This window comes from Anser anser (assembly GCF_964211835.1).
Source record: "Anser anser genome assembly, chromosome: 4".
NCBI lineage: Eukaryota > Metazoa > Chordata > Aves > Anseriformes > Anatidae > Anser > Anser anser.
This window is the reverse complement of record NC_139724.1, coordinates 65,849,070-65,868,334: the sequence shown is the minus strand read 5'-3', so window position 1 is coordinate 65,868,334 and position 19,265 is coordinate 65,849,070. Positions and strand designations below refer to the sequence as shown.

The following is a 19,265-nucleotide window of genomic DNA, read 5'->3' as shown; positions in this document are numbered from 1 at the left end:
TTTTTTTTCCTGTCAGCTTTGGATGCTGTGACTTAATGAAGGTATCTATCTATGGTTTAAAAGGGTACCTTAGTTCCTTTGCCCTACAAAATCAAGACTATTGTACTTCTCACAATAGTACTGATTCAGCTGAACTGAATTTTCAATTTTATCCAAAACACTTAGGGTCCCTGGAGCTGCAATGTATAAGCATTGTCCCAAAAACATAAACTCATTTTATTTTTTTTCTCTTTTTGTGAATCCCAAGTACTATATATTATTACCTGGAATAAAAATTAAAATTGTTAGATTATGCAGTTTGGCCTCCGGTATTTCATAACCCAATATATTTCATTATATTTTACTCCTTTGTGAAGATCATACACACGCAGAACAGAGAGGAAAAATACAGAATACTATAAAGGTACAACTCTGCTAAACTACTTCCAATGTAGCCAGTGGTTAATGTTGATTATTCCCTAAACTGATATTCAACTAATATGTTCAGATCAAATATCTATAAATGAGACATGAGTACCTACCACATGTTTTTCTTTTCTGAGCTCAGTATCAAGAAGCATGAGATCTTTTAAAAGAAGACTGCAAAGGCAGAGCTTAATATCAAAACTAAAACAAAGATTTAAAAAGTGTTAAAATCAATATAAATAAAGATCACATAAAAGAGCAACAACATATAATGGTTTCATTTAATTGCTAAATTCTTCTAAAAGCATTGCCCCTAGAACAGCAGCTGAGTCACTTCATTTCTACATTGCCTTCTATTTCAGATAAAATATCTCTACATACAAAGTTGGAGATGCAGTTCTCTTCAGAAAAAGGAATGGTAAATATAAGCATGAATGGCTACAACAAAGCAAAAACAAAGCTTTTAATTAAAATGGTTGTCATAAGAGTGGACATTTAGAAAATAATTTTTCATTGCTAGTTCCTTCCTCAGTCCTCAAGGTGACATAAATACAATTTTCTTTATTTTCACTAATGAGAATACAGACGTATTCATCTAAGGGTATCTCACTGTTGTGTAGCTAAAAGAAAAATAGAGCTGATAGTCCATTTAGATTAGCTCTACATACTTAATCAACTGTGCATCTGAGAAGCGTACAGTATCAAGACATGACAGGAATAGTTCCTACTAAAACAAAGAGAACACAATTCCGCCATTTGCTGTTCTCAAGACACAAGTTGTGTGACTTGATTTTGTACAGTGCAGAGGGCTCCAGCTGAGCAACAATCCACTACACGAGTGAAATGAGCACACAAGACAAAACAAATGGATCTCCTTATCGTAACAGTGATAACCCCTTTCATGAGACTTCTTTTCTGAAGTTCTGATTCCCCAAATTTCATAAAGAATAAACTGACTTTCAGTGTACAGCATGATGCATTTCTTTAGTCTCTCCAACCATTGCTTTAGGGCTATAGGCCAAAACCCTGTCTCGATGTGGTGAATGTATGCACACAAGCCCAGTCTTTCATTTATGCCAGACTTTTACTGGTTGTCCTGAAAACCACTAGGGCACTAGGAAACAACCAAACATGAGGACAGATTTACTGCTTACCTCTCACACGTTAGCACTTCAGGGAAGCAGGTCACCTTGAGGAAGGCTCGAGCCTGAAATCTGTCATCACTTGTTGTGGAATGTATCGTTGTGGAGGAACTACAGTCCTCCTTGTCTCCCTGGCTAAGGGATCCCAGGCTGCCTGACGTAGATGTCTCCATTACCTGATTAGGCAGAACTGCCTGCTTTGGATTCTCATGCAAAGATGGATTGGACGAGCCATCTGCCAAAGGCTACAGTCAAAGAAAATTTACAAGGTTAATTAATACAACACAATCTGGAGATAAACATCTCATCAATTTGCAGTGTTTGCTTTCAAGCAAAAAATTAAACAACATACACAGTGAAAGTGTTTCCACATAAATTAACATTTATCATCCTGACAGGTTTCTGCATTGCCTGGAAAAGCACTCTTCTGTTGAGGTTATCTGTTTGGGGCATTCTTCCTGACTGAAGGGCAGATCCTTGTGGGGTGTTTCTTGTGTCTCCTTGGACAGATACAACCTTCATTAATGTTAATGGGAAGAAAAGGTTTCTTGACTACAGTGAAAATTGACTGGACATCATGTAAAGCACTGCAGGTTTCAGGGGGAGATGAAAGCAGCTGATGCCTTACAGAATAAACCCTGAGTCAATGGACTATAAACAAAGATCTCTATTAAGCAGATTGGCAGTAAGTTTTCTTCCGGTACTTGATTCTGCAATTTACTTTGACACAGAACGTTTGTTATTAGTATTTACAAGTAGAGTCTAAAATCTTACCCTAAATTTCTGATTGATAGGATAGATCACTTTTGCCTTTAATGCAAATGCCGTGATGTTACTGTTCAGAGGAGACTCATTTTCCTGCATGGAAAAGAACAGAAAACTACTTTAAAGTTTGAGAATGGCAGTGGACCTGATGGTTGTTCACTATAAGTATTGCATGCCACTTTTGGTTATATAACCCAGAAATTCAAATTGATAACAGAATGCTTATTGATTTTCAGCTTTGGCATGAGGAGTCTTCTCCTAGGACTCAATTCAGGTCAGAGTTTAAAACTCAGAAAAGAGAACTCTGTCATTAGCACTGCTCCAAAATTTTTTCACGCCTGCAAGGAAAAATGAGCAATAGTTTATTATATTCACAAGTTATTTTCATTTCCTTTCTTTTCCCTTTAAGCAGCAAGTAAAGATTTCACATGGGAGATTGAAATAATCTTAATAATAGAAAGTACTGAGGAATAAGCTCCACAGATATCATCATGGCTATAAATTCTGCCTTTCAATTTAAATAAAGAAACAATAGATTAAACAAAACTAGTCATTTTTCCAGGAAGAGCTTTTATAGTGCAACCCTCACCTATAATCTAGAGAAAATACCCATGTTCCTCCAAAGAACTTTTTATAGAGAGTTCATTCTTTTCATACAATCTGCTATTTCACATAGTCTGACTTTGTGCTCCTCCTCTCTCCTATCCACTGCTTTATGCACTGGAACAATGGGGTAATCAGCTTTGTTTTGTGAGGTTATGCATGGCCAATTAAAAGGTTGGTTGGCTGTACGCAACAAATAGAATAGTTAAACCCAAGCTTTAGGAGATTTCCTGTTCTAACCCTTTTCTTTTTTTTTTTTTTTTTACATGAAATGAAAGAATCCGATTTGTTAAAATAATTTTCTTTATATAGATTTTTCTAGGAAATATCAAATCACTAATAGAATCTAAAAATAGAGATGGGAAGAGAGGAGCAAACCACGTCATTCATTAGACTCTTTTATTGTTGCACCTTTTCATCTCTATTTCATTTATTTCCAGAAGTCATTTGTGGATTTACTGATAAAGTAAAAAGCAAGGGGTCAGCATGTAAAACATTTGCTCATACTAAGTAGCCCCACTGCTACATATTCAGGGATAGAACCCGACAGATCCATTGCTCTGAAATGGCTGGAAGCAAAGCAGCTCCAGTCCAAAGCCATAAAGCCATGCCACAGTATTCTGGAGCTCATACATCCTGCTTCTCAGCAGGCATGAGTAATACACAGTTATTATTAATACGGTAATTGTGGTATTATTGCAGTGTGGAAGGTCTCAGAATGAAAATATCTGTTTTTCTGAAGTGCTCTAACCTAACTAAAAGCATTTTTCCATCTATGCATCTTCCTGAACTGTCAATCTGATGTCAGTAAAAGCCAAAGCCTCTGGGAACTGGAGCAAATGAATAGAAAAAAAAAAACACATATAACTTCAGTAGTTTGGCAAATAGACAGGAGAAAGCCCTTTCAAATAATGAGGCTACTTCTTAATGTGTTATAAATGAGTTGGCTTGTTTGGGAAATGGATATAGTTGTGAAGGATAACCTTTTAAAGGCTGTGGTATCATTTCAAAAGGATTGGTAATATTCATACATTTATATCGTTGCATAATTTCTCTCACAGGATTTACACTCCAAAAGAGAATCTATTCAATGCTCACTTGTTATGCTGTAATTTAACTCAAGGAAAATGACCAACCATAGTTTGTCACCATTCTTCATCACAAAACTGAAATGAAGATTAATTGCCTGCCAGGATTTAAATCAACAGTAAAATGTTTACAATGATGTCTATCTTCTCTTTGTCTAGGAACCAATCCTCATTACAAGGTAAGCACCAGGCTGTCTAGCTTTAACTGACACTTTCTGCATGTATTTAATTTATGCATAACAGAGTTAGTTGGACTGCAAAATTTTTAAGTATTTCTACCCTCAACTTTTAGCTTCTTCAAGAGCAGTAAAATCAGCTTGGGTGAAAGGCAAAGCTACATGGTAGGACTGGTTCTCATGATTATTTTGAGATTACCACAAAAAAAAAAAAGAAAGAGTTATTTGGATTTTTTAGTGAGGGTGGGTTAACCCTGTACCTTCTACCACATTCTCTCCAAATTATTTTTCTATTTGTCCTTGAATCCCAGCTTGCTACTAGTGGGTGTTTCACTACTTGTGGTCATTTGACCTCTGCACTCTATCTTCAGCTAGTACTTGATGAGAGAGTTTCCTGTATGAGAAAGACATTAAAGATGCTGTTCTCAAACATACTAAGTTTGGTTCATTTATTCTATGTCCCTCCATTGACCTATACAATCCAACCCAGATCTATACCCATATCCTAAAGAGGCACTAGGAAAAAGTATTTGTTCCAGATTAGATCTGATGAAACAACTTTGTCACTGTCAAATTTTCTCTAATAAAACTTCTCCAGAAAAGAATCCATTATTAACTACCAAGACTGATTTCAGTGCTTATGTACTTCTTCCTGTGTCAATAGTGTGAACTTTTTTCACCAACCTTTTGAAATCAAGGATGCTAAAACTTAAACTAAAAGAAGCCCATGTCCAAAAAGAACTGAGGATCTTGACTGAAATGTCCAAACAAGTAGCTCAAATTAAAAAGAATTCATATGGGAAATGAATACCTGAAATGGTTGCATTCTTAAGAAGATGCTCAATCTCCTTACACTTTTCCTGAATGTTTTTTAGGGGCTCAATTCCAAACTGCTACAATCAAGACAGCTTGGACAAGGCCCTTAATGTGCCGATTACTACATCCAAAAAAATGGACATCCACCAAAAAGAATGTAGCTTTACCTCCAGCACCATTTCCTCTTCTGAAGTATAGGGCTCTGCTTTACTTTTTGTGAGTGTGTGCTCTTTTTCATCACAGTTGAAGCTTTCCAGAAGTCTCTGGGAATCATCCTTCTGAAATTCCGAGAGAAAACAGGTAAAATGTAACTCTGAGGTCATACAGATTCACCTGGAAGATCTCTGACAGCAGCCTGGATACTCTCACATCTCCACTCTGAAAATGATTTCAGTATCAGTTGAAAATGATAATTTTGGAAAAATATGAACTGAAAATGAATGAAAAAAAGTTTTATATATTCAAGAATAATTTTTTTCTAAATTACTGAACATTATGAATTTGATTTGTCAGTCTGGAAGTAGAACTTTATCCCCAAAATTTGTAGAAGGCTGTGAATGTGTCAAATCAATCCACCTGCTCTCAAAATGTCTTACTCCTGATTACTATCAAGCTCACAGTCTTGGTTCAAACTCCTTACTTAAAGCAAGTTAACTAAAATTGTCTGTAATTGTTTGCAACAAGGAGAGTGCCCAATATTTTTGCTCACCTGCCAGAAGAAAAACTTCCTTAATGAAGTTTTTTGTGTGGGAAAGTTCCTGTCAAGAACAACTAACCATCACAAAGTGTTTACAATTTTCCTTCCCCAAAAGCAGCATACATCACTGGTCCCTACTTCCCTGACAAACACACACAGCCTCTGGTACAAACACAAACTGTGAGGACACAAAGTGCTGCACGCACGCTTCTCTGTGCACTAGCATAGACCAAAAAATGACAACACCAGCCAATGCATCCAAATGCAGCACTGCAAGGAATCTTGTAGTGATGGAAAAGATCTTGTGGAGAAGGGCAGCCACCCTACCCTGATGACTTTTTTCTTTTACTTTTCAGGTTTTCGTTCAACTAACTGCTTTCTGACGCAGTCGAATTATATGGCTGCAGCCACTATGCACATAACTGTCTTATGGAAAAATTCTCCTTGAATTGTTTGGTCACCTGGCATGTAAAATAGTCCATTTTCTTTAGAGAACTGCCTAGCCTTGGAATAGATTTCATTTCTTATGACTTGCCTCTGTCACCTCTCTGGAACATAGGTGCTCAATAATACAGGTCATGTTCTTGTGTTAAGTCTCTAAGACATGCCAAATTTAAGATGTTGTTTTCTAAAAATCAATTAATGACAAAAGAACAGCTACAAATCTACTTTCTCAATTTTATCACTTATTTGCCCTGAACCAGAAGTTCGCAAAATTTAGGTCGAGTGACTGGCAGCTGTGGAATTAGCCACATTGGATTCACCACTGTCCATCACACCACAGCCATTCAGAATTTGCTTTTCTCATCTCTGCAGTTTTGTACTGCATTTTCATTTTTTCCAGGATTCATTTATTTTTTGCTAGCATTTCTGATCTCATGCCTTTCCTCACCATTTTCGTCCTTGTTTTTGCAACTCCTCCTGAATAATATCTACAAATGAAACTGAAGTGCTACCGAGCTTCCCTTTTAGATCATTAAGAAGTTTAATAAAACTGAGTCTAACTGTAATTACTGTAATACTTCTTCAAGCTAATCTAATATCATAATGAGACAAGCTCCAACCCAAAGGGTCACAAGAGCCTCTAGGCAACGCCATTAAGTCTAACAGGAGAGTTTTATTGATAGAAATGCATTACAGTGCACTGTAATGTCTGAAGTTACCATGGTAAAGCTTTCTTAAAACTTTCCCAGTATGCACAGATCCTTACACCAATAAGGCACTTAACTGCATGCATTCAAGCCCCACAGATTCAGGCTGAATATATAGAAGTGATTAAATGGGGCTGAGTGACAAATGCTGGTGGCTTACTGCAGTGCCTACAGATGCTCTGTACTCCAGGTACTTGCCCTGCTCCCCCTGCACGTATAACTCAGATGCTTGGGAAGCAACAAGGTAAAACAGGTAAAATATCCCTGCTTTTATTCTGGGTACAGAAGGCTATAATAGAGTAACTACTATATTATAATCGTAACAACATAGTATTTATGATATTGTAAGCATGTTATTATATTATAGTAGTAACTATATAGAAACTAGTCAGAATACTACCATATTATAGTAGCAACTATATAGTAACTATGATACAGTAAGAATAATAGTTCAGAGCTGCTATACATGCAGTAAGCTGCTCCACAGCACAGGTGGGGCAGACAGTATGTGAAAGGAATGGGTAGAGCTTAATGTCACCCTGTTTGCATTTGGGAAATCAGACCCCCTAGGATACAATCTGACCACCCTGCAATGTGTTCTGTATGCAGCAGCAGGTAGTTTATTTTTCTTTTGAAATAAACAACTCTTTTACAGCAGCAGCATTGATTTTAATGGCATTTAAGCACCTAAACGCATCTAAAGATCTGGGCCAGAGAGAACTGACAGCCTCTATTCCCTATTGACATAAGTGACATAAAGGATAAAATTGTACTTGGCTATATTTGAGTTAGTAGTGACAGTACAATAAAGATACCGTCTATTAAGGCAGGGAAAATGAGCAATTGAATCAGAGAGGCTTACACTCACATAGGATGCATTGATCCAGCATTTGAAGTGAATCCATTATTAGGCTAAAGCATGGCTTCAAACAGAGTTTCAAACCTCCCACTTAAAAGCAGTTGGGAGCAAGAGGATTTTTCTCTTATGTCATACTTGGTGATGATCAACCCTAGCAGATACGCACATGCAGCAAGCCAGTTATAGTTGAAAAAAGGTGCAGTTAAAAATCAGGCTGAACCAGACACCCCGTTGAACACTGACAATGCTTTGCGGGACTCCGAATTTCCCAGCTGTGCCAACCACTGCTGCACCCAGGTAACCCAACATGACCCGAGACCAAACGTGGTCCACAAAGGTAGCAGAAGTTGGTAACAATTCTCATAAAACATACCTGCCAGGTAGTGATTCTGCAGGTACGCGCTACCTCTGTTATTCTGTGGTCAAAACAAACGCTCTGTGTAATAAAGATGTATAAGCCTTACGCCCCCATCCTTAAAACGGCGAGCCAGGTATGCCATTAACAAAATCATACGCTTTAGAAAACCCTGATACTTTTGCATTGAGTAAACTGTCAAATATATTCTGCCTCCTGTGTGTCTCATGTCTACGAGTGTACCCACAGGTCAAATTTATTGCTGTGGGTGAGTATTCATCCTCTCTGCTTGCGCTGTTCATTTCCCTGCTCTGGAAATCGAGTTGTTCCTCCTGTTGCAGAATGGAAACAAACAAGCGGTCATTTTCAAGTATCTCAGGAAGTTTCTGCAAATGGGGTTCATCTTCCACTGTCCCCAAAAAGCTGCACAGCCTTCCACACGAAGTGATGGCTGTGAGAGACAACTAGTGGGTCAGCTGAAGTATTTTCAGGGATAAAGGTCAGGAGGGCACTATTCAGAATACATATACACCAAAAACAGTGGTGTTTTTTTTGAGTCAACCCGTTTACATTCCAAAAGCAATGTTGTTGTGTTTTGTTTTGAGTCAACCCGTTTACTTTGGGTACGTTTTTAATAGAGTAAGCAGTAAAACCACTTTAAAGAGGGGTGTCGCGAGCTACCCCACCCACCGCTGAGTTCACCCGCAACCGATCCGGAGTTAATCCGACGCCGGACCGGGGCCCAGCGATGCTTCCCCTCGGCGGGCCGGGCCAGCAGCGCTGCGGGGCCCGTCCCAAAGCCGCTTGAAGTCCTTTCTCCGAGCCCCCCGGGTGCCCCTTTTCCCCGCCCGGCCTCCCCGTACCTCTCTCCGCCGGCGCGGCCCCATGGCGCAGCGGCAGAGCAGGGCGGCGGCGGCGGCGCCCAGCAGCAGCCCCAGCAGCACGGCGGGGGCCAGCAGGGCGGGCAGCACCCGCAGCGAGCCGGCCCAGAACTGCAGCCCCACCGCCCGCAAGCACGCCCCGACCCCCGCCATCGGGCCCCGGCTCGGCTCGGCCGGAGGGGAGGGAGAGAAAAGGGAGGTCCCGCCGCCCGTTCCCCCCGCCTATCGTGGGAGGAGACCGATGGCGGATGGCTGCGGCCCGGCCTGGCTGGGGGCAGCGGCGAGGAGGGCTCCGCGGAGCCCCTGCGCCCCCGCGGGGGGCCCGGCGGCTGCTGGCCGCCCTCCTCATGGCGCTGCTCCCCGCTTGGCCCCTCGGAGCGGCCGCCTGGCGCCCCCCGGCCGGCCCGCCCCGGGAGCCCTGCGGGAGGACGGCGGCTGGGGTAAGGCGGGGGCGCCGCGGGGCCGAGCCCCTCCTCAGGGGGCTGCGGCGGGGGAAGGAGCCTCGGGGCCCCTGAGGGCAGAGGGGTGCCCCGGCGTGGTGGCCCCGGGTGGTTTGGCAGCCCGGGGTGCAGCCGTCGTCGCAGGCTGGTCCCATCTCTTTCGCCTCAGGAGGGCCCTGTGGTGCGAGTAGTTGTGGCTAAGCCTTGCCCTACTGAAGCAAAGGGAGCTAATTTCCCTGGGAAGGCTCCCAGGTCCAACGTAGGGTGGGTGCTCTAGCAGGCATCCTCTGCACGCAAAACCATGTCAGGCACCCTTCTGTGGCCCTGCAGGCACCACGGACCTTGTGGTGGCGTCGAAGATGGGAACACCTCCCATGGATCAGCATGATGGGGCCACTGCAAAACCCCAGGCGCTGACACTGACACCGTTTATCTCTTCCTGAGCGGATGCATTTGATTTTGTTATCAAATAACAGCACTCTGGCTCACTGGTGTCAGCCTGCTGTTAGGGATGCCATTGGTGTTTTAAGATACAGCTCGTATTTTTATTTCTGTTTCTAGTTATCTATCCAGCAGGCTGCCAGCACAGTTTTCTTTTGACCATGTGAAGAGTACCAGAACGTGTGTGGTGCAGGATGAAGGGAGTTCACAATTACTGTGTGCTTTGATTACAAAAACCACTAATCAGCAGGAAATAGCAGTGTTTTTTTTCCCCCAAACCTTATTTTTTCCACCATAAAAATAATGTAAAACTTGGGAAAATGTGTGCTGGCAATTTTGCTGCATTAAATTAATTACTTTTGATGCTTAATGTCACTGCTGGCCTGTAGGGTTGGCACTGGGCTCCCTGTTGGCTGATGTGGAGCTCCTCATGATGCCCTCTGGTATTATGGATGCACTCTACAATAGACTGGAAGAAATATGTCAAATATTCAGCGCAGAGTAGTGAGGACAGAATGTCAGATAAGGCAGAAGAGAAAGCAAGGAGCGCTGTAGTGTCATTCATAGTTGATGCAAATGCCTATACAAACACCACAGGTTTTTGTGTGAGCTGTTGTAAAACCGCAGATGAATGACTGCCTGGTGTCTCTGGAAATCCTGAGTCATTTGTACATAAATTTCGTAGGAAGCAGGATCAGCTAGCAAGCCACATTTTATACACGTCTTTATACATGCTTGAACCAGTGTTTGTCTACTTCTGTTACAGGCTTATTTACAAAGAAACTGTTGGCATTTAATGCCCATGTCATGTATTGCAGAAGAGTCATGTTTAGTATTTATGTTCATGAACAAGATTTATGTTAATACTTAACATAATAGGCTGTCCTACTATCTTTTCATCAGTGTTTTACACTAGTGTCATTCCAGCCATTTACTGTACTGGTACACATTCCCTCAAAGACTGCTCTATAAATATCTGGCAAATATCTGGTTAATTCCCTTCTAATGAGATTTCTATTGCTGTATATCCATATATATGACAAATATGTGAGTATATACATATATATATATCGTCACCAGGCAATTTTTTTGTTTAAGTTTTTTAATGGAGTTTCCTGTTGGTTTTTGTGTTTTGACTAGTCAAAACTCAGATTCATTTAATTGATCATTTAACTAATGAGAAGAAATTAGTCGTGGAACTAGAGATCTCTGGCATAATTTAGTTTGCATGCAATAATTTTGTTATACAGGAAGAACGGTACAATTGGATATGTGAGAGAGATGCAAATAGCATGCAGTGAAGAGCTCAGTGCCTGGCGCCTCCCCGAGCTGCATCCCAGGGCTTCTCAGAGTTCTTTGTCCTTTCTTCCTCCTCCACAAGAGCTGTCTTGTCTCCCAGCTAGCTATCTGTACTTGTTTTCTGCTTAAGACCCACGGCTCCTGGTGCATCCAAATTTATGAAACGTCTTGCATTTTCTGTTATGTTGATGGAAAGTGTCCTATCGGAGGTGAGAACTGCTTCTACACAAGGTTAACTAAAGCTACAGCTCTAGCAATAATCCAAATGATGAATTCCTCAAGCAGGTGAAGAATAAAATTGCCCATAACTCACTCTACTATAACAGTAGTGTTGACATGAGTCAGAACTAACATTACTCACATGCATTCAGCAGACGTAGAAGATGGCTGTTAATCAGCTGGTATTCGTAACTGTCTTTTCTCCCACAGGGAAACATTTTTATTAAATGAGAACTTGCTTTTGTGACTACTACATCCTGATCAAAACACTGGGCATTAAAATCCTTAAAAGCACTGGTTTCTTTTACGGAAGTTTTAGAGCTGTGATTTCTGATCTCCATGGTTTGGGCACAGCCAGGAGTCTCATAAGCTACAGATTTTAGCCTGAGGGATCTTTGAATGGATCTGTGTAGACTCATTCATCCGATATGGACAAATTCCTGCTGACTCCTAGTGATAAGATTTTCCTGGGTCCTCAGTTCTGCATTTGGAAATGACAAGAAGAATTATTTTGTAAGAACAAACTAATGCTTCATAGCAAACACTTCTGCTCCACTATTGTGCAGAGTCTCAGCCTCGTAATATCCACTGTGAACACAGTCTGAGCCCCAGGCATGCATACCCATGCTAGGAAGCAGCAGTGCCTCATTCTGCTTGAAAAACTGCCTCTAGACCAGTGTTGTATTTCTTCTACTAGTTAATTTTGGGAAACTCAAGGCTTTGTGGAACAGGATTCTGTCTAATTGTAAAGCATAAATTCAGCTTAAAAATTTAATTAAGCAATATTTATGAAAACAAATATTTTTTTATAATTGCTGTCTTCTCTGTTAACTCTAGGTTATTATAGATGATCTGTGGCTACAAAATGAGACTGAATGCCTGGGAATGGCAGGTATGCAATTGTTTTCTCTCTATTTTCAGCCTGTGGGGGTCTCAGCTCTACAGGGGGATAGGTGTGTAGGTGGGCAGGGTTCTGAAGCCATGCCCAGATTTTACTTGCTCTCTGACTTTGGAGGAAGGAAAGGGAGAAAAAGTGAAGCAGTCTGGTTCTGGAGGCATCCCATCAAGGTTAGTACCTGAGATCTTGTCCCAGTGTTCAAGTTCAAATAACAAGTTCAAATACTGTTTACAGTGGGTATCAAGTGTACTGGTTACTGATCTCAAATACACAGCACGTATTTAGTGGGTTTTGCCTAATCTGGTTGAAATAGGGTGGTCCTATACTTAGAGGAGTCACATCTTAGAAGATCTGCATCAGAGGGCTGAATGCCAGACTTTGTCTACATTTGAACAAATCATTTAGTTGCTCAGAGACTCTGGTCTTCGTGTTCTTTACATGGAGATAATAAACAGCGTTCTACTTCACTGAAGTGTGGTGGAGATGAGTATGCTGAAAGGTTATGACATTCTCATATAGCATATTAAGAGGGGCAATGTAATGTCTGTAATAGACCCTTCCCCCATGGCAGAGGATGCCATTCCCCAGGAGATGATTCCGTAACATGCATTTGCCAAGAAATTACACGCTCTGAAGCAGTCATCCAGTGAGATGCCTCTAATTTCTTTGCCCTATGCCATGGCTAATTCAGAAATGAGTTTATTAATTTAAATACGAAAGCAAATAATTCAGATTTGCTTAGCTTCCTTGTTGTTGTTTTTTTTTTCCTGTGTTTATACAACATAATGTTTGCTGCTCACATCTTCCTTTCTGATGGGTTGCAAATTAATAAGGTACTATCCACTGAGAAAGGAAATGCATGCGGTTTTATAGTTCAGAAGAACCTAATGGTGTTAGACAAAGTGGCGCAATTGGAGGATTTTGAGAGTATATTCTTGTGTTAGTGATTGATTAGTTTTCCATTTTGTTAGTAGGTAAATATTCATGTTAAAGGAAGGGCTGCTACAAACACTGAATCGTGTGCTGATTTTATGACTGAGAATTGCCCCATTCTAGTAAGCATAAATTTTAACATATTTACAGCTAAGTTCTTAGTGGTTTGCTTAATCAAGATACTAGAATGTTTATTCCTACTGAAGAAGTTCCCAGTGAAAGAAAAACTGCATAAAACATTTGTCATTGAAAATGGCAGTGTATTGAATTGAAATTGTTTGAGACAGCACACTGATCTTATAGTTTCTGCTTGAAGTTTTTTCAAGTTGTTTCTGGATAAGATGACAGAAACAGCCCCAGAATAGCCATATGATTGGGGAACATAGTGGATTTTTAGAATTATGTTCTAGTCTGGCCTGACTTATCAAAACAAGGCATGAAAAGTAGATTTGTTTTGTGTCATCGATGCCAATAGTTTCTTTGACTTTGTAACAAGGAAAGCTAATAGCAGCATTCAAAACTGGAATACAGTAAATTACTACCTTTGCTTGTTCATTGTTGCATGTAATTGAATGGACTTTAAATTGGATCTTGTATCCTGGTTGGTTTTCAGGACAAGGCATAATTCAAAACAACAACAACAAAACCATAGTAAACAAGTATATTCAACTCTTCTTCCACACTGAAGTAAAGCAAGATAATTCAAAGCTTTACGGATAAATTTTGGGGAAAAGCAAATCAAACTGCAGATTTGGGACTTGAAATATACAACCAGTGAGAGCTAACAATTTACATGTTTTGTTAAATTGCTTTTTTCCTCCTAGTGTCAATTAATTTTTAATAGTTAACTTGACATTTCACAAACTTGTCGCAGTCTTCACTCTTCTATTGTATATTAACAGGTTAGGAGATGTTGTAAAGGTATGGGGGCCTTAAGGACCTACTGGAGTCTTTGCTGGAAACCTATTACAAGACCATTTAAGTTTGTATCATCCTACTTAATTGCTGCGCCTAATAATAATCCTAACTGCTATCAAGAACAAATAAGGCATTATAGTTCTTGCGTGTTATGCCTACCCTTTTAATGGTCGTCCACGGGTATTAATCATCACCACTAACATGTTCAGGATGCAGCCTTTTTAGTCCAGTATGTAAGGCTGAACCTAACACTGAAGGTCCCTGTCATTACTCAAAACTAACATCTTAGCAAAGGACTGATCATAGAGGACAGTTCCTTTTTTTGCATACCTATTCTTCCATCTCCAGCCAATATGAACACAGACCCACCATCACCGCAGACTTCACACTGTAGGTGCATTTTGTACCACATTGGATCCTCTCTGTAATTTGCAGCAAGCAAGTGCAATGAGAGGTGGTAGTAGGAGACTTCTCCTCTCTAAATGTGTTGTATGTGGCTTGACTGTGGCTGCTAGAAGTCCAAAACAGAAGATCACCACACAAAGCAGTAGTGCACAAAGCAAAGGAGTTGGCAAACGACTGCCTGGGGGTAGCAGCAAAGAAATTTGAGCAGCATTCAATTGTTGTTCTGATCTGGTTTTGCATTTGAGAGTGTGCTGATCAATTGTGCACTTGTCGTTTTCCATTGTTGTGGCACTGTGTGTTTGTGGGACTGAGTGAATGCTATAGGAAAATATTGGTGTGGTAAAATATTACGACAATCCTCCAGTTGTTTCAGCTACGTTAATATTTAATTTCATGTTTTCCTTTGGTAATTCAATACAAAGTCAACCTACCAGTGCTGGTAATTATCTAGGAATATGCAATTTAAGACAGGGTTCTGGTGTGTCTGTTTCTATTTGGTTTATGGAGGATTAAATAATGAGAAAATATTTTAATAACATGCTGATGAAAGGGAGATAAAATATTTAACAACTTGATCGTAGACTGTAAATGTGTGGAATGTTTAATTTATGTCATTAAGGAAAACAAAGAAAATTTCATCTTGGAGACAGTTATATTTTCTCACATCTCAAAAAAAAAAAAAGTGAAATTATTGCCTTTCTTTGATGAACTGTTTGATTTGACATCTTTGGGGATGTTTACAGAAAAGCCCCCGATGAAGCCTTATGCCTTGCTGCTTTGCTCGCCGGGAAATGTTTTGGCCTGAGGTGCTGTACCCGGGTGCTCCCAGCAGCAGCCTGGCAATCTGGGCTGAGATTTGGGCTGTGCAGCTGAAACTGTTCCTCTGCTTAGCAAAATTTCTGTTTCAAAAAGGAATGGGAATAGCTTCCATCTAGGAACTAATGGAAGTGAAGACTGCAGCTCAAATAATGTCTTTTTTTTTTTTTTTTTAACAGCCAGAAAAGTGGCAAAGATTGAAACTATAAGAAAAGAGAGTGGAAGGAATAAAGAGAGTGCAGAGCCAGTGTAAGGATTGGGATGCACCTCTGAAGAGGCACTGACAATGCTGTGCTCTCGTTTCTGAACAGCAGGGTATCAAAAAGAAAGCTGGATGCTTGTTAGTGAAAGGCCTCAGGAGTCAAGCGTTAGTATTTTGTATTTTCTAACCTCAGACAAATCAGACCTCAGACAAGTAGATTACTTGTAACAAAAACAATTTCAGAACAGAAATCTGGGATAAACTTGAAAACCGCAGAATGTGTTGTGCCTGTAACATCCTTTCTCGGGTGTTCAGTGTCTGGCTTTTCAAGCAATGATCAGCTGTCTATAATCCATCTAGACCTTGTCTGAAAAGAGACAAGTCTGAAATTCACCTATCAAGATTAATTGATAAGTACAATTATGTTGTCTTGAGGTTACGAGTATTCAATGACTTATGTGGAAATGCAGTTATGTTCTTGTAGGTCAGCTGGACTGAGGTGTGTGTAATGTTCTAGTGACAGATAAATATTTGTGGATCAGGAAAAGAGTATTTTTTTTAACTGACATTTGAAACTACAAAAAATAATGAGATAGAATAGTGCTGCTTTACCGGCAATGGAGACCAGGGTATTAGCAAACAGCCTGTGCTGTTAAATATAAAGATGAGAAAAAATCTGGAGCGAGGCAGTGGCACGTGTGGCATTATGGATGTACCTCACACTGATTGTATCTTCTTGAGCAAAGCCTTCCACTAAATGCTGGGAAAGTACAAGTGAATTTGCAGAAGTATCCTTGTAATCATGATCACCATTGAGGCTGCTTAGCATAATGTCAAGAACCTGCAAAATCCCCAACCTCTCGTTACCAATGATGGAGCAGCCAAATAACGTGCCTGGAGACTTAGTCTGGGAGCTAGCCACATTATTGCAGGATTGTAAGTGATGACAAAGCACGACTTGAAAACAGTCATCTCGTATAATTAATAATCCAGAGATTTATTCAGAGGCAAAGAACATGATCAGTTAATCAAATTGGTTACTATGGACTTGGTACTTTCCAGAGGGGAGTATCAGGATTTGCTGTCACATGGAAAATACAGTTGGGTATAATGATGGAGAGATCTCATGCTACATAGGGCACGAGAACAAAAGATATTTCATAAAACAAATGTCTCCCTTCTTGTTGACTAACCTCCCTTACAGGAAATACAGAAGGAAGTGATCTGCTAAGCAAGAAGCACTTTCAAGGCAGTAGTTGTTCAGCCAAGCCTATACATTTTTCTGTATTGAATTCTGGCTCTTGAAGCTCTAAGAAGCTGCTTCATGTCGTCAATTAGAGTTTCTGTCTGTTATAAGGGAAAGTTCATCTACGGTAGCCTGGCAAGAAAATGAAAAGGAGAGCTGATTTCCTACCTCCATAGGAATGGGGTGGCAATTGGATTAACATCTCAGAGGCACAGCAAATATGAAATGAATCCTTCCGATGTTTGGATATATCTGTACAAAACTAAGAAAAGGCATGATTCAGTTGTCAGAATATAGGTTTAGAGCCATGTTAGGCTGGATATAATATCATACTTGATCTGCTGGGGAGTGCAATGGCCAGGTGGGCTCAGACTGGTAGCCAGCACGTCAGTTCAGCACTGGTGGCGTTCTGAGCGATTTGGGCTGTTGCTTAGTATTGAAACTGAAATGCAGCATGCATGACTACCCTTGAAAAATACCAACCCAAAAGGTATGCAGGCATTTGGTATTGTAATTACATACCACTGTTCTCCTCACCAAATTTTCCTTATTATTTTTATGGTCCCTAAATTAGTCTGTTTCACTGTGTAATAATGGTTTAAGTATGTATGTGAAATTTAGGGAAGTGAATTAAAGCTAATTGTAAAATATAAACGAGTAGCTTTTCCTGGTGGGTATAATCACATTTTTATCCAGTATAAACCACACTCTCCCAAATTAAAAGCATGCTATTCCTCCATGGGAAGACAGTGAAGGTCCCTGAGGTGTACATGTCCATCTGGGTTCTCTAAGCAGCAGGAATGCATCTCATTCATTACGTTAACAGAAACCCATCAATGCCTCAAGGCACTTGATAGGACCTTCTTCTAAACATCTAGTTCTGAATGCGCTGTGCACGTCTTTTACATTTACAACTGACAGTATTTCTCTGTATTGTTCTTCCAACAGAACAGTGCCTTTCCAAAAACATGAAGCTTCTCATTTTTTCTGAGATTGTCAGTATGTTCAACTTTTCATATTTCATTAACATTTAATAGCTGAAAAAAATGAAAGCTTACGTAACAGTGTCATTTGCCAAAAATCTTTGCTTTTTGATTAGAGATTTTGTTCATATGAATATATAATGATAAATTAATGATTAAAATATGATAAACTAATGATTAAAATGTGGGGTTTAAAAATAAGTAATAAATTAAAACTATTTTGCAAAGAATGACAAAAATGTATCTTCTTTAAACACAGAAAGCCCACAGTCGTTTTATAAATTTTCACTACATTTTTTTCCTCTATTCAGCAGCCGTACTGTTTTACAATTAGATTAAATTACTGATTTTTAGTATAAGCTCCTATTATTAATGTCATAGGTGCTTCATTAGATGAAAGTGATTATCATATTGCAATTCCAAAGGTGTTATTGTAGCTTCATGTGATATCCTGGGCTAATCTCTACTAAAAAAATGTGAGAGAGGGGGTATAGGATAGCATTGATATTGCAAATTACCAAATTGCGGAGTATTTGATTTGATTGCACTCCAATTAATCTGAAAAGTAATTGACACCCTTAGTCAACTGAGAAGTATTTTTGTTCTGTGTACTGAAATACTTGATGGTTAATTGGCAGACTGTATCTTTGAAGCAGAACACCCTTAGCAATGAGGCCACTCACATTGTAGAGTGCTTCAATTATTTATGCTTTGCTGTAAAATTCTTTGTGTTGAAAATATTAACAGTTGATTTAATGTGGAAACCTTTTAATTCATGGATTAGATGATTTATGTTTAAGTGGCAAGAAATTTTCAGTGGAGTTCCCTAGGTAGGACATGGTTTTGTTTTAACTCTTGCTGGCTTTTCTGGGACAAGCCCCATCTCTGCTTCCTACCTACCCTCTCGTCTTTATTGCCTATTTACATTTTAAATGCTTTGGGGGAGAGTGTGCTGGTCATGGTGTGCATGCCGAGCACCAGGTACCACAAGCCCCACCTCTGGCTGGAATCTTCAGGGGTGACACACACCAAGCGGCTGCTGCACCGGAGCCGCCTTTAGCTCTAATGCAGAGTCTTGCCTTGGTTTTCAGCACTGCAGTTGCCTCTGGTAATTAAAGCAAGTGAAGTCCATGACCTGCTCTTGACTTCTGCAGCCTCGGATGACCAGTGGAGCCATTCGGTTTTTGCTTTGATACCTTCATGGACAAAGAAGATTTTGTTTAAACGAGAGTCTTCTGTTAATCATGAGCTGGTCAGTAAATCATAGTTTGCTACTTATAGTATTTATAAGCATCATAGCAATTACATCAAAACTGGATGTTGCGTGGAACTTACTACCCATCCGTATGTTTCTAATTCTGTCTCAGGTGGTTGTGTTCACTTTAGATGGTTTCAGAAATACCAACTGGTTGTGAGACTTCCAAACAATTATTGTGACAGATACAGCTACGTGATTGCTGTGTAAACTCTGATAGACACATAATAATGAATTGCATCCATATAGTCTAATGAACTTAGGGAAGTCTG

At 40.0% G+C, this 19,265-nt stretch overlaps 2 protein-coding genes across 2 annotated transcripts in view; one reads left to right on the top strand and one right to left on the bottom strand.

Annotated features, from left to right (window-relative positions):
• The window catches only part of EVC (EvC ciliary complex subunit 1), a 54,504-nt gene extending 45,325 nt beyond the window's left edge, over positions 1 to 9,179 (bottom strand). Inside the window, 5 exon segments of the mRNA XM_083834458.1 lie at positions 522 to 606; positions 1,560 to 1,792; positions 2,322 to 2,405; positions 5,163 to 5,273; positions 8,921 to 9,179. Of these exon segments, the coding sequence (XP_083690584.1) occupies positions 522 to 606; positions 1,560 to 1,792; positions 2,322 to 2,405; positions 5,163 to 5,273; positions 8,921 to 9,091 (684 nt within the window). The 5' untranslated portion in view covers positions 9,092 to 9,179.
• Positions 9,180 to 9,186: 7 nt separating this feature from the next.
• EVC2 (EvC ciliary complex subunit 2) overlaps positions 9,187 to 19,265 on the top strand; it is a gene marked incomplete at its 5' end in the record, with an annotated part of 70,679 nt that continues 60,600 nt past the window's right edge. The window contains 3 exon segments of the mRNA XM_083834455.1: positions 9,187 to 9,378; positions 12,175 to 12,229; positions 18,830 to 18,990. Coding sequence (XP_083690581.1) covers positions 9,187 to 9,378; positions 12,175 to 12,229; positions 18,830 to 18,990 — 408 coding nt within the window.